Source organism: Sycon ciliatum, chromosome 1 (genome assembly GCF_964019385.1).
Source record: "Sycon ciliatum chromosome 1, ocSycCili1.1, whole genome shotgun sequence".
Lineage (NCBI taxonomy): Eukaryota > Metazoa > Porifera > Calcarea > Leucosolenida > Sycettidae > Sycon > Sycon ciliatum.
Genome location: NC_088643.1, coordinates 65,150 through 80,540, shown reverse-complemented (window position 1 = coordinate 80,540; position 15,391 = coordinate 65,150). Strand labels below are relative to the sequence as shown.

General features: G+C 46.3%; 1 protein-coding gene across 2 annotated transcripts; it reads right to left on the bottom strand.

Annotated features, from left to right (window-relative positions):
* Nucleotides 1-578: 578 nt before the first annotated feature.
* LOC135809411 (exosome complex component RRP45-like) lies at nt 579-14,266 on the bottom strand. 2 transcript variants are annotated; one of them, XM_065322759.1, is made up of 12 exons: nt 13,982-14,266; nt 12,072-12,166; nt 11,594-11,713; nt 9,992-10,094; nt 9,575-9,672; nt 8,968-9,007; nt 8,075-8,157; nt 7,717-7,849; nt 5,832-5,920; nt 3,386-3,542; nt 2,933-3,047; nt 579-1,214 (listed from the first exon to the last, which is right to left on the bottom strand). In XM_065322759.1, exons 1-12 carry the CDS (start codon nt 14,045-14,047, stop codon nt 1,159-1,161), a joined length of 1,155 nt encoding a protein of 384 aa, XP_065178831.1. In that variant the 5' UTR covers nt 14,048-14,266; the 3' UTR covers nt 579-1,158. The 2 variants fall into 2 exon arrangements, with proteins under 2 accessions (XP_065178831.1, XP_065178839.1); XM_065322767.1 differs by lacking the exon at nt 13,982-14,266 and adding an exon at nt 12,284-12,361.
* Between the last annotated feature and the right edge of the window lie 1,125 nt (nt 14,267-15,391).

Below are 15,391 nucleotides of genomic sequence, written 5' to 3'. Positions count from 1 at the left end.
ATAATCATAACACCTATTTTATGTGTATATTTATTCTTACAAGCAGTATTATCGCATAGTAGAATATATCGGCCCTAAGAATGGATTTTGTGTAGCAAAATATGCCAGATTAGTGCAAAGTGTATCGCCTGTAGTAATAACATCTGTGCTCTGTGCATGCTCAATACAATAATATTCAACACAAAAAGAGAGTTATGTCCAACTGAGCATTGGAGAATCACTTTTTCTGTCCAGTCGGACTCTTTCTTCCGACTTCTCTCCTATCTGCTGCTCCGCAGTCGCCTAGCACGACCGCGAGTCTGATCCGTGTGTATCATGATTGTGTAGACCTACATGATTGTACGTGTCCACATGCCAAACGTGTATTATGTCACACGTGCATATGATATGTCACACGTGATTTATCGTGTGTAAGAAATATCGGCAACAAGAATCAAATGTCGTTTTTCAAACACCCACGCTATAACCGATACCTACTGTACTTGAAAAGTGATGCCAAGGACGTGTCCCTTCCTTCTTGCAGCTGCTTTAGAGCTAAGGCCATGCTAGTCACTAGAACTTCAACAGGGTCACACGGATTGGTGGATCACTACATTCAAGAGACCGAGATACACATTCAGATAGTTTTCACTCACTAAGCAACTGTTCAGTACATGGGGTTACGGTAGTGGTCTACCAGAGCAATCACACTCACCATCGTAGTGGTTTTCCAGAAATGAGTAGAAGCAAAAAACCACACTCGCAGCCACTTAATAATGGATAAATAGCCGAAAAACATCTAAATCTCATCAAAGAACCGCCAGCAAGCGGGAGAAAAGGCGGTAAAATCAAGTGAAACAGCATGGCCAGTGGTGAGCATGGGTGACTGGGCAGCAGGGGAGCGCCTGAAAACAATGACTCCCTACATTCCTAGCCGCGACCGCTCAACCGGGCTAGAGGAAAAACACGCCTTTCGACCAAAAAACCTTTCTATTTCATTAATTCCTGCCCCGCTGCCAGTCGGACCCAAGAATAGAGACAGCAAGAAATGGTATGTAATAACCAGTGCATGCCATAATCATAAGCCACACACATTGGCATAGAATATCAAGTAGCACTCTTTCGCTATGCTCAACCGTGAAAAAAACAAAACTTATAATTATTATATGAACGCAAATATCAAAAGCTCTCCCCAGTCAACACGATTGTCTCCTCCTCTCCACTGTCATTATCGCCTGAGCAGAACAACACACACACATGACCATACGTAGAGTGGAACTGTGCCATCTGAACTAAAGCTCTTCCTCAAAACCTGTCTACCAAACAAACTGTTTTTATGTCTTAAAAAGAGGAAACGAGTACGGCAGAGAGACAGAGAGAGAGAGAAAGAGAGAGATACTAGATACGTAGATGGACAGATGGACAGAATGAGAGAGAGATTGATTGATTGATTGATTTTTATTTCACGGATCCTCCAGAGGCAAATAGATGCCTATCGAAGGGAGTCCACGGCTGTTTTTTTTCGCGAAATTTGGACATTTAACAAGATGGCAGCCAAAAGTCTCGATTGGGCTGGATCGGCAAGGAAATTTGAATTTTCAAATTCTCAGCAGCCGATTTCGCTGTGGTTTTCGCTCGATTTAGAAAGCTACCAGGCCAGGTTTACCCGGAAAACAGGTATTCCGTGTTCCTCTTGAAACTAGCTTTCCGCTGGTACCTCATATGGCCAACTTCGTCTCAGGAACAGTTTGTTCCGCGTTGCACAAGTCAAGCCTTCTTTCTCGCTCGTTCCCTGATTCATCGTTGACATGCCTGCGTCAAGAAGCCCTTTCAGGAGTTTTCCCAGTCTAGCTTTCAGTTTTCCTAGGCAGAGGACTATCTTCTGGCTATCTTCACCAAGTTTTATCACGGGCCGTGCACAAACTTCAGGTCCCGTGCGTTCGATGCTGAGCTACCTTTTCATGCAATTTAGGGGACAGATGGCATGGCGCTGGAGTCGCTGTTGAGTCCAGGAGGCCGAGACCTGGTGGAAACTGCCCTGTAAACATGTGGGGTATTGCTGAAAAAGGCAGCAAGCACACAGATAGCCCCGAAATTGTGATGTAGATCCAATTGTGCGTTTGTTCGAGTGCATATCGGCAAATTTGAAAGTTGCACCCGTGATCCCGACGAGGAGAAGCTGAAAATCAGTGCGTGCGTCAATATCCAGACTACCAGGGACAGCTTGGAGAGGTTCGAAAAGGTCAGGATGCTGGTTGACCACGGCAGGAGTTCCTTTTACCTTCCTTCTCTCTCAAATTGTCTGGATATTGAGTATCTCGCTCGAGCGCTTTCAAATAATAAATCCTGGTTTGACTTGCGAAATCGTTGAACCACACGGAGAGTGACATGAGTTTCATCCCAAAACGCAAACTCCCATCGTATTCATGAGGTTTGCACCGCGTTACGTAAATCGCACCGAACGACTCCATATTGTTAGATGTCCGTGCGCGAACAGCCGTGAGTCTCCTAAGTAAGTATGGAAAATGAGAAAGTATGTTCGTAAGGGAGAAGAGGTAGAAGATACATTAGAATATAGAGTACAGAAGAAGTAAATTCAGTACTTCGGGTAGTACATTGCATGCTAATCATAATGAGAATTAGAAAAGCAGAGAGAGAGAGAGAGAGAGAGAGAGAGAGAGAGAGAGAGAGAGAGAGAGAGAGAGAGAGAGAGAGAGAGAGAGAGAGAGAGAGAGAGAGAGAGGGAGAGAGATACTAGATAGATAGTGAAATGCTCTGCACTTTCTGCATTGAGCATTTTTCCGGCAATTGCCAAAATTACTCCTTTGTAGATAGACAGATGAATAGATAGAGAGATAGAGAGGCAGAGAGACCGAGCTACATGGATGTGCCTTTCATAGACACCACTCGTTTTCTACGACATCATAGACAATGGTGACAACCCGCAACTTACCATCCTCTACCTTCTTCTGTTGTACTTGTTTTCTTCGTGTTCTGTCAACTGTGACGTCATCGTTGTCTGACCAGGCACTGCTGCCACCCAGGCCAATACCAGCTGTATCTTTAGCCTGCGTTGTTGTGGATACACATGTGGGCATGTACAATAACACACACACACACATACACACACACACACACACACACATACACATGCACATGTACACATAAACATGTGCACACACACACACGACATCACAGACTAAAATTATAGGAAGTACAATTGGTCGCATTCTGTCAGTCACATGTCTTACAAACACAAATGGACAATATCAACGAGCGTCAGTACACATTTCACGTTTCAACATAAACTGAATAGCTGAGTACACGTATCGAGGAACTCGTCAGCTCATATGGACGACTTGACATGAAACAGAGACTATGGCGTATCCCCTGACAGTCTACTAACCAGAGAGACTACATCCACCGCTTTCTTCTTTTTCTTAGTAGAGCGAGAGGCAGAGGGCTGCTTTTCTGACTTTGGTGGTAACGTGACGGACTCTTGTTGACGCGACGCAGTCAATATGGAGGAATCAGTTTCCATCGGTGTTGACTCCTTTTCTTGTCTGAAACGAGAGAAAGAGAGAGAGAAAGAGAGATAGAGAGAGAGATAGAGAGTGAGTGAGAGAGAGAGAGAGAGAGATAGATTGAGAGCACACCAAACAGTTGTCAGGCAAAAAGAAGAAGAGAAGAAATATATGTTGGACTCCTGATGTCATACCAGAAGTTTTTATTTCCATAACCTACTCCTATTATCTTGTCTCTGCAAGTGCATGATGAACAGGGACCTAGAGCTGCTTGCACAACTGATATCTTACCGCAAGTTTCTACTTCCACAGCATCACTCTACTCGCCATCAGGCTTACCGTATTTCCCCGTAAGTTAGTACGTACGAACTTTCGAACTTAGCAGCCACATGAGTACTAACTTTCGGGGGTGGTACTATCTTTCGGGGAGTACTTTTTTATCGGGGGTAAATGACACGCAGTGGGAAGCCTGCGCAACTCTAGTGTCCGTGCATATGATGTACTAGCAGCACCACCGGCCAGCGTTGCCTGGCCGAATGTGGCATGCGGGTGAAGCAAGTACATGAACAGCACACGTGCTCAGCACGTGGTGGTGGCCAGACCGCTGAAGTCCTGGCGAGGGAGGTTCTTCATCGTTGGAAGGAGAAGGAGGGACGTCTGTTACGCCTTCGGGAGGCTGGTCAGGGTTGTCCATCACCTGGTGGCGGATGAAGCGGCTCAAAAAATTCATAAACTTACGAACAAAAGTGCGATGCGCGCGCTCTTCACTGCAGATCAGATGCAGAGTGCAGTCAGTGCAGATCTTTTGTATCCTTTTGTTGCAGATGTTTCTATTTGCAGAGAACGGTTCACGTGGTCCGCAGCGCTTGTGCGGCTGCTAGTGCTACCTATAGCCTATGGCCTAGGCTAGGTGGCTACATGATTCGCACGCTTCGCGTGCTCAGTGCTTCTGCGCGCGGCTGCTACTGCTACTCGTACTGATCGTGTCTGCTACCACCTACACTGTTCGCACTCAGCACGTGGTGGTGGCTACACGATTCGCACGCTTCGCGTGCTCAGTGCTTGTGTAGCTTGTGGCTGCTTCCGCTAGCTACACGATTCGCACGCTTCGCGTGCTCAGTGCTTCTGCGGCCGCTAGCTACACTGTGCTACACTGTTCGCACGCTTCGCGTGCTCAGGGCAGCGCTGCTCCGCAGCGCTTCAGCGTGACACAAAAACACACGTCACAGGTGCCTCTTCTTTATAATAGTGTTGAAACGAGCGTATCTATAACAAACGAGCGATCGGTTCCACTAACGAGCAAGCTATCGAGCGAGCTAACGAGTTTCATTGATGTGGCAAATATGTTTTTTTGAATTTTTTTTCTAAGTTAGATTTTTTTCAGCTGGTACAAATCATCACCGCCGGCATTTGGGATTGTTGCTGCTTCACTTCGGACTGCTGTTTGGTGTCGAGATGTCTTTTCAGCGCCGTCGTTGAGTAGCCTTTGTAAGAATAGACCGTTTTGCAAAGATTGCAAGTAGCCCTGGTCTTCGCTGCATCGCGGGAGAAAACTTCCAAACGACTGAGCGTAACTTTCACTCGAATGGAGAGGTGACCGAAGCATATCCTGCGACAGGTCAGCAGATGCGGAACAAGACATCAGTAGAGTCCACGAAAGCTGCAACGACAACTGAAACAACTCAAATGTCGTGCAGGCATACAGTCACCGTAACTGCGAGTGATTTTCACTTTGCGCGGGACTGGACTCTCGATCGACCAGGGAGTCGTAAAATATTTTACGACTCCCCAGTCGACATGTACTGCCATGTGTACGGAGTACGGTGTACGGTGTTCGTTAGTGCAAACGAGCTGGCCGCACAAACGAGCAGAGTTTCTGGCGAGCGAGCTAACGAGTATCCGGTGAGATCGTTTCAACACTACTTTATAAGGAGCATGACACACACACACACACACAGACACACGTCACAGGTGCCTCTTCTTTATAAGTAAAGATGTACTGTACGGTGTCTGTACATGTAGGACGGGTACGAACTTACTATCTTTCGGGGGGGGGGGGGGGGGGGGCTGTCTTTCGGGGTGATAAACTCGGCAGTGGAAAGTGTATTTTTTATAGGGGAGTACTAAGTCATTGGGGAGAACTAACTTACGGGGAAATACGGTATTCTTACTAGTACATGTACACCCAACCCTATTATACAGTACAGTAAGCGATGCAGCGCCAACATGTCGATAATAACATACAAGTAATACACATGGGCTAGTGTTCGGATCCCCAATGCATGTGACTACATTGAACAACTTGAGAGATAAATACTTGTAACTCACTTTGGGGCGGATTCCTCAGCCAGAGCTTTCTTGATGACCTCGGTCATCTCAGCCACTTTCACCGAGGCCACCTGCGTGCAGCGCATTATCTACCAGAGTGGCACAGACGAAAGAGAACAAAACGGATCGTTGCAATGTCAGCGAGAGACTGCCTCTGCAGCAACCTACGTGACAACATTTGAAGTGCCAGAGACCGAAGCTCAGCGGAGTGCCAAGCCTGCGGCTGATTTTCCAGCTTGGACTTCTTCTCTGTCCAGGTGTCAGTCAGGCATGATGATATCTCAGTCAATGCCACTACAAACACCACAGCGACGACGTGCAGTCAATGCCACTACAAACACCACAGCGACGACGTGCAGTCAATGTGGTCCTGCTCTATGCATTGAGTATACAGTGAAATTCAAATACTTGTAAGTATTGTCATTATTATTTATTCATATTTTACTTGGGCAGTCCCCACAGACCGATGGCCTTCTTACAGGGTGCCCCACTATGAATTGCATGGTGTCAAGTGCCCACCAGTAAGGGGCCGTACAAGGTTACCAATATAATACATGTAGTATTTTCAAAACGAAAAGTTTTCGTTTGGGGTTGGGACCCTGTTTGTGTGCCATGTTCAGCATGATAAATCATTTCCGTAGATCTACGAACATTTCCCACAGTACAGCACAGGCTCATACATAGCAGCACTGCACTACTTTGAACCCATGTCCACTCAGTGTGTGAACATTGCACTGCCTGCATTGCCATGGTTACCACATACAATTTCACAACTTGAATAATAACAGTTTCACAGCATCATGAATAATAACTAGGGCTGAAACGATCATTCAATAACTCCTAACGATCAACCAATATCACTAACGATCGATATATTGGTTTTATCGATTCTTGTCGGCTCTATCGAACACCGGTTTATGAAGAAATTCTACGATGCCTTTGCTACGTTAGAAATTTGTGGAGCCGCACTGTTGACATCTGTAGATATCTGGCTGGTTTTATCAACATTCATGTTGTTTCTAGAGCGAAGAATCTTGTCATCACCCTCTGGCAACTGCTCGAATCTCCGACTTCTCCCACAAATGAACCGAAAAAGGCAACGTCTTCTCCGCCGATCTCTTTCAAAGCCACACATCAATTTTACAGCGCTTGAAAGTACCTGATTGCACTCGTATTCACTATCAGATGGAGTGGCACTAGAATACCGTCACTGATATGCATGCATAAAAAATTGTTAGCACTCGTTTTGAACATTAACGATTATCGATTGCACTCTTAACGATCGATATGCGAGTTATCGGTATAATTGTTTCAGCCCTAATAATAACAATGCCGTGGTTGGCCATCACCCTCCATTTCACATTCATTTGTCATTGGCAGTCGTTTGACGAGCCAGGAAATGTTGAATAAATACAACTAGGGGTCAAACGGGTGTACCTTTAACTAACGAACGGGTATTCTTAACGGGCGGGTTAACGGGTACCCTTTAGCAGCCATGTTTAATTTTTCGCGCAATTTTCACATAAATCAAGATTTTAATTCATCTGTTCTCGGGTTGCCTTTTGATATCACATTGTGATTCGCAAATCGATTGGTGTCTGATAGTCGCAGGAGTAACTCTACTAGGTGCGAAAATGCAACAACAATGCACACATCCAGCGTGGAGTTGTAAATAATTGACTCCCACCTGGAATACACGATCCCAGCAGTGTAGCTCCGTACTGACTGGTTCATCAAAATCCAAACGGGTACCCTTTCACTAACGGTACCCGAGATTAGCGGTCGGGTACCCGGTACACCCCTTTGACCCCTAACCCGAGATTAGGGGCCGGGTACCCGGTACACCCCTTTGACCCCTAAATACAACACAACACCAGCACAGTACCTGTTCTTTTGTTAGCGGTACTTTTCCCGACGTGGAGAGTAGGCACACATCGCGATGAACGTTCATTCCTATTGTTAGCGAACCGTCCATTTCTCTTTCTTCCTGCCATGAGGGATCCAGTAACATGTATTTCCTGATAATCACAACAGCAGCAGCAGCAACAACAACGAAATTATAGGAAAGATAAGTGATCAGATCGCAGAGAGAGAGAGAGAGAGAGAGAGAGAGAGAGAGAGAGAGAGAGAGAGAGAGAGAGAGAGAGAGAGAGAGAGAGAGAGAGAGAGAGAGAGAGAGAGAGAGAGAGAGAGAAAGAGAGAGAGAGTTGAGAGAGAATCGAACGCACTCACTGCTGTCTTACCCATCCAGGAAGAAAGCGACGGCGATGCAGATCGGCATGTGATAAATTTTGAGGGGAACTGGTGGGTGGTCCTGTTCACTGTGCTATACACAGGACAGAGAGAGAGAGAGAGAGAACAACGGCAAAAGAACAACAGCACAACAGGTTTTAAAATTAACACGCTAGGTACTGCTATAGTGACGTACCGGGGGGGGGGGGGATTCATTCGAACAGTAGACATGGTTAGCATGTTGCCGTTCACGCTAACTTCGACCGTCCGCCTGTACCGTTTTTGGCGTGCTTTCAAGACATGGTTAGCATTTCGGTTTTCGACACGCTTGACTTGTGACGTAACCCTAGTCGGAATCTTACCGTTCCGTTCTAGAGCTTTCTATTGTCGAAACGATACCACACCGACGGTATTTTGGGTGTTGGGTGCGAGTACAGTTGAATTTAGCGTGAACAGTAAACTGCTAACCATATCCAGTGATGGCACGGTACGGTAAGTGCTGCTACAGTGGTGTAGCCTGCGACTCATTTCAAGTTGTTCCTGTACCTTCCTGCCTATAGAGGTTTTACGCAGGTTGCTATCAGTCAACACCCTCCGAGCACTACACTGATTTGCGTGGAAATCGGCGGAGTACTAATAAGCCGGTTCCCGGGTAGCAACAAAGACATCGCAAATACCGATACGAGAGCCATTCAGAGTCTCCTCGGAGACAAGCATGCAATGATGCTAGAGAGGTTCGGCTACAAGTAACGCGTGCACACATAATCAAGTAGGTGATGTACTCAGTTGCCTGATGATCGGGACTAGGTGAAACTCGGAGTTGCAACACAGCTCCTCCTGCGTGACCCATACACATGTAGAAAGAAATGGGGAAAAGATGGCCATGCCATGCCAGTACACTTACTATTGTCACTTCCTCGCCGACAAGGGTTGCATGGGGATGTCTGTAGAGCATTGTGTATGCACATACACACACAAACACACACATACACAAACAAACACACACATGCACACACACACATGCATGCACACACACACACACGCATGCACACACACACACACATGCAAACAAACGCACACATGCACGTACACACACACGCACCGGCAAGAATGAACTGTCTTTATTAGTGCCATTGAAAGAGCAAGAATGAACTGTCTTATTGCTGGCGAAAGGGCCGTACTCAACAGAAATAATCTCATACTAGCAGTAGAGATAGGATTGCACCGTCCAGAGTTTTCAATTACAGGGAACTACTCCATCAATTCTAAACACGTGTGTGTGTGTGTGTGTGTGTGTTCGTGTGTGTGTGTGTGTGTGCATAATGCAAATTGCTTTCAAACAGCCCCTCAATTTTACTTCCAGAAGAAACATCAACAGCAACATCGGCGGCGGTAGTGGTGGCAGCAGCATCACTGGTTTGTGCGTTCAATAAAACACCTTTTAGCAGCAGCAGCAGCAACAGCAACAACAGCAGCAACAGCAGCAGCAGCAGCAGCAACAGGTTACTTACCTAAAATGTGATAACGCTACAATGGCTGCCACTGAACATGCCGTCGCTAGACCTCCACAATGATCTAACACGTGTACATCTACACGGATTGACCACACCTAACAACAATAGCAACAACAACAACAACAACATACACAGATTTTCAGTTCAGTGCACTCAAAAGGTCTATGTCGAAAACCAGATTTTCTCAAAATGTCTAGGGGCACCACCAGTCAATTTGTCTCATTCAAAATCTGACTAGAACCATTTCAAAACTGGGACCCAAATTTGGATTCAGATACAACTGCACATAAAGTAAATCCTTTTTGGGCAATTTTCGGAAGTGATGAAGCGGATTTAGCGGGTTTTGCATTCGACTACCTCTTCACATGTACTGCCATTGGACGGTGAAATAAAAAAAATAAAATAAAAATGTACCTTCTCGTCAGCGAGAATACACAATGTCTCGACATCCACGGCGCCGCTATCCTTCACCGCGTGCTCCAGATACCGAGAGAGTTGCACGGACTGTGGAGAACTCCTAAAAAAAGCCGTTGAAAGACACGACACAGGAACAGAAGCCATTGAAGACAGGGACAGGAACAGCAGCAGCAACAAGAGAACATGCAGAATAAATTGATGAGAATGGCGTAACCCCTCTGTACCCTCGTCATGATCGTAATTTCCAGCGTACACAGCCAGATTTGGAGAGGTAATACGGACGTTTAGCAATGCGAAAATTCGAACTTTTTGTCGTGGTGATATTTCGCGAAAATCTGTTTCGAAAAAGAAAACTTGTGAGGTTTAGCAATGCGAAATGACTTTTTTTTTTGAAGTTATTTGATTCTTATAGTACCGTACGGTATATGCAGCTCAGTCTCAAGCAGGGGCTGTAAAATTACTACTCCCTGTAGTCAAATGCGTACCGAGAAAAGAGAAAGTTACTTTCGCAAATCACTGCAACTTCGCGTCCACGTTTTCGAAGTTTCGAGCTTTTTTTTCTGTACTCATTCCCAGACTCGAATTTTCTTTCGAACTTTCGCATTGCTAAACGTCCTTATTTTTCTTTCTTTCCTGTAGCCAAGGTGTAGCCAAGGACCACTAGACCCATACAGGGTGGTGGTGTTCCTACGGATGCGGAAAACTCGGCTGGAGCGGCCTCCAGCCGAGTCTAACACGAACCGTGAATTTATAAATTATAAAAAAAAGTTTTAGCAAAGGACTTAGCGCGGCTGTGTGTGCTGGAAGTTACTCCTTCAAGTACAGATAGAACATGGAAAAATTGCACGCAGAGTGATGAGAAACCAAGAGGCCTATCAAGCAAGAGCTCTATAATGCTGTGGCAGTAGACACACACACACGCACTCACACACACACACGCACTCACACACACACACACACACACACACACACACACACACACACACACACACACACACACACACACAAACACACACACAAACACAAACACACACACACACACACACACACACAAGAACTACTAGTACCAATATCACGAGGACATAAACCAGAGTGTGCAACTGTGCATATCAGGTGCATACTAGATCTGAAACAGCGCAGTTCGTGCACTACGCCACCCTGATCAGGTCAGCCAAGTCGCGACTTGCGTACAGCTCAAATTTTTGTGTTTCACAGCCCGGAAATCAGTAAAGTTTGCCTGATTTTAGACGTCTTGTTTTAGGAGTTCGGTGGTTTTGTGTGACTGCGTGCGCTGCATACATCCGCTGGCAAGTAAATTCAACAGGCTATCCGTAGCGAAAAAGCCAAAATCAGGACAAACTCAGTGAACTGCACCACCACGACGACTGGTTACGCAACTTTTCACCGTACACGTGACTTACCATACCGTCAGAAATGACGTTTTTTTGGGTTTTTTACGTACTGCATGGAATACGCTCCCACAGGAACCATCCTGAGTTGCACACTCTGGTTTCTGTACTCTAACTACTCTTGCCAGTATCCATACACTGAGTGTGTTGTCTATGAACACATGCAGACTTCATGTAGAGCGCTTCTTACCTCCCTGCTTCAAACGATGCGGACGCCATGGGAGATAACTCAACGTTGAAATACAGAACGCCTTCTGTTGGCCGATTTCCGGACGGTTTGACCACCTCTGCGCTTACTTGACAAAGCACCCTATAACGACAGCGATGATACAGTGACAGAATATCGTTACTAAAGACAGAATGAGAAGGAAACGAAAACGTTCGGTCAAGAAACTGTCTTTACTTGACTGTGTGCATTGCGTCGTTGCGGACACTGCTTTCCAAATTGGATACGCCTCCATGTTTTCCTTGAAGACATGAAGCACAGCCTCTGCAGCAAGACACCCAGCAAGAGAGGGACTGCAGCCAATGCCCGGTCTTGCAGTGCCAATAGCCGCCATAACACACTCCTCAGCACTGCCCGAACACACAACTCACGACAGAGTGATGCTGCACCGTGCCATCACACGTTACACACACAAAAGAAAACACCGAGAAGATGTGCGTACCTTGTGTTTCCAATAGCAACCTCGGCATGGCCACGCTCGTGTCCGAGATTGATGCTGATTTTCCGGTAGTCATAGATACCACGCCCATCCAATCGCTGATCACAAGGGAACAAGTTAAAAAATCACACGAACAGCATTATTCGCATGCACCGTCACAGAGACAACAACGGGATGGAAAAGTTCATTGGATAACAATGTCATATATCCCATACCTCCATTTCATCTTCATCAAGTGCCGCCATGAGAACAAAATTAATAATACTTGTCAAATGTTGTCACCTGATTCAAAGAGAATGAAGTTGAAGACACCACTGCAGCTGTACTTATGGTTGATAAATATGGTGGTAAAGACACACCTGGCAATATGGCGGTAAACACACGCCTGCCCACACACGCTCTCTAGGCTGCAAAGTTCTGGCACAGAGCTCTCCTTCTCACCACCACCACCACCATCAGGTTGCGCCTGGCGCTTGGTCGATGCATGGTTGGCAGTATCCGGCATAGCAGGCTGGTATGCTAAAGTTGAAGACACCACTGCAGCCAACCATGCACAACCAGGCGCCAGGCGCGAACTGATGGTGGTGGTGGTAAGAAGGAGAGCTCTGTGCCAGAACTTTGCAGCCTAGAGAGCGTGTGTGGGCAAGCGTGCGTTTACCGCCATATTGCCAGGTGTGTCTTTACCACCATATTTATCAACCATAAGTACAGCTGCAGTGGTGTCTTCAACTTTATTATCCGGAGTCAAGCTCCGTATGAAGACATCCAAGAAGAAGATTGCCTGATGAGTCCAGCGGGGACGAAACGTATGTCGCAATCGAGCTATGCTGTTGCTGTGTCATCTTCTATGTGCCATGCGCTACTTGATGTACAAGCCTGCTATGTCGGATACCGCCAACCATGCATCGACTAGGCGCCAGGCGCGAACTGATGGTGGTGGTGGTGGTGAGAAGGACAGCTCTGTGCCAGAACTTTGCAGCCTAGAGAGCGTGTGTGGGCAGGCGTGTGTTTACCGCCATATTGCCAGGTGTGTCTATACCACCATATTTATCAACCATAAATTGTAACATGGAAAAATGTGGGCACGAGTCCCCCAACTACTGTATAAGCAGAAATATTCGTCTGGAATTTAACTTCGTCTTTTTCGTCCAAGGAGCTTTTGGACTAAATTAAATGCCGGACTAATGTCGATTTGTCCAGCTTTTCAATACACTCTTGTGATCCAGACGAAATTTTCAACCGGACAAGCTCCTCTCTTTGGAGTTGGACGACATTATTGACCGACGAAATTTTCTGCTTGTACAGTAAACCAGATTTTGAACAGTTTTCCTTGGCTCACCATCCTTATAACCGGCAATTTGGCGGTCAGAGCATTGACAAAATGGCACTTTAAAAGATAGCGCTAGTGAAACAATGAATATTACTAGTAATATCAAACAACAGTGGGGACCACGGTACTACAATGTGAAAAACAGCGACAACTTTCGCACATACTTCTTTTGCACGCACAGTTCAGGCTTCAGCTTGGCAATGTACTCTGCCTCCAGCACAGCAAGGTGAGATTTTTGCGCGCACGCGCTTGAATTGTGAAGTGAGAATGGTTGCCATGTTTGCAGACTGCACTTAGGCAGGCCGGTGACGATATCAGGTGTTTCAAAGTGCTATTTGGTCAATGCTCTGACCGCCAAAAATAGGTAGTTTGCGCCACTACTGGCACTAGCGCTTTCTAGGGCTATTTTGTCAATGCTCTGACCGCCAAAGTGCTGGTTATAAGGTCTTGCTTGCTGCCTTGTTAAAATCACCATTGTATTCGACTTGAAAAGTAATGGTACGAAAGGCCTAATCGAAACTATAAAAATTATTATGACACATGTTACGCACAAGCATAAACCCTGCTGTAACGATAGATTTACCTTTCTCTCTTCAATGGCTTTGAGAATGAATTCTCGCTCATTCTTGCTAGAAGGAGGGTCTTTCATCTTGACTGCAGACGCGTACTGCTTCTTTGCAAAAGCACAAACTTGCGATAGAGCTCTTTGCAACAGCTACCTAGCTCTCTCTCTCTTGAATTCACTAGTCTAATGAAGACGGCCAGGTGCTATATGCTCGCAACAAGGCTCAAATTCAGAGTCAATAGAAGAGTATAATTATTCAGTCTGAGTGCTCCACAAGAAAGTAAGCTAATTATTTCAAATGAAAACCAGAAACGCATTTTATACCCACATCATCGGGGCCACATGCAGCATGCACACGTACGTAGTACGTACCCTGCTAGTGGGGTGACGTCATGACCAGACGACCACGCGTTTACACGTACCGTACCGGTGTGTAGATCTTGCAGCTAGCAGCTTGTGTTCTCTTCCACCGGAGGATGTGGCAAGGGACCAAGCTAGGCAAGGGTGCCGCGCCGCTGAGCTCGATGAGCTGCACTGACTGTACTGGTACATGGTGAGCCGCACTTCTCCAGTCGCTAGTGGGAGGGAGGCGTATTCTGTGCCCACCTCCGCTGCATGCATGCAGGCTGTCTTTCGCCCTGCATCCTGCGTTCGAGTGTCGTCACTGTCGTGTGTCTAGCTGCGTGGGGCTCGTATCGCCGAGTTTGCATGCAGCATGGTTTGGCAGCCTCGATCCCGATGGCTGTGCCTCCCTGGCTGTACTGCTGTCGTGGAGGCTAGGCCTAGGCTATGGACCGTATGGTGTCCCGTTGAGCCTTGCCCCGCGGTCTATGCTATGCTTCTCTTGCTCTCTGATCACATGTGACGTCATCATTATGTGAAAAAAAGCTACTACTAAGTACTAGTAAGTACTAGCACTCTAGCAGCTAGCTGTACGTCATCATGGTACAGTCATACTACATAGGCTAGGCGCGTATGGGCACACGTCACAAAGAATACCATCCGCGATCCGCGGGATCCGGCATGGCATACTACTACTACTAGTACTAGTACCAAGAGGCAAGAGTACATAACCCCCGGCCGGGGGTTATGTACTCTTGCTAATACTAGTAATAGTAATACAATGTACATGTATTTCGATTTTGACAGCATGTTACAAGGCGAGGACGCGTAGTGCTCCTGACTACAACCATAAACCGGTTGGCAGAGTCCCGGTCTTGCGACCATTTGAACCGTATTGGGAAAACCCAGGTTCGGACCCTCGTTACTCTACGTGTAACATGCTGTCAAAATCGAAAAACATGTTAACTACCAAGCAAGGCTTCTGTATATAATGTACATGTACTAGTATCCATCCTTGCAAGTAACCTTAACTAATAATAATACTTAGTTGCATCGATGATCGATGGTTTTCTTTGTGACGTGTGC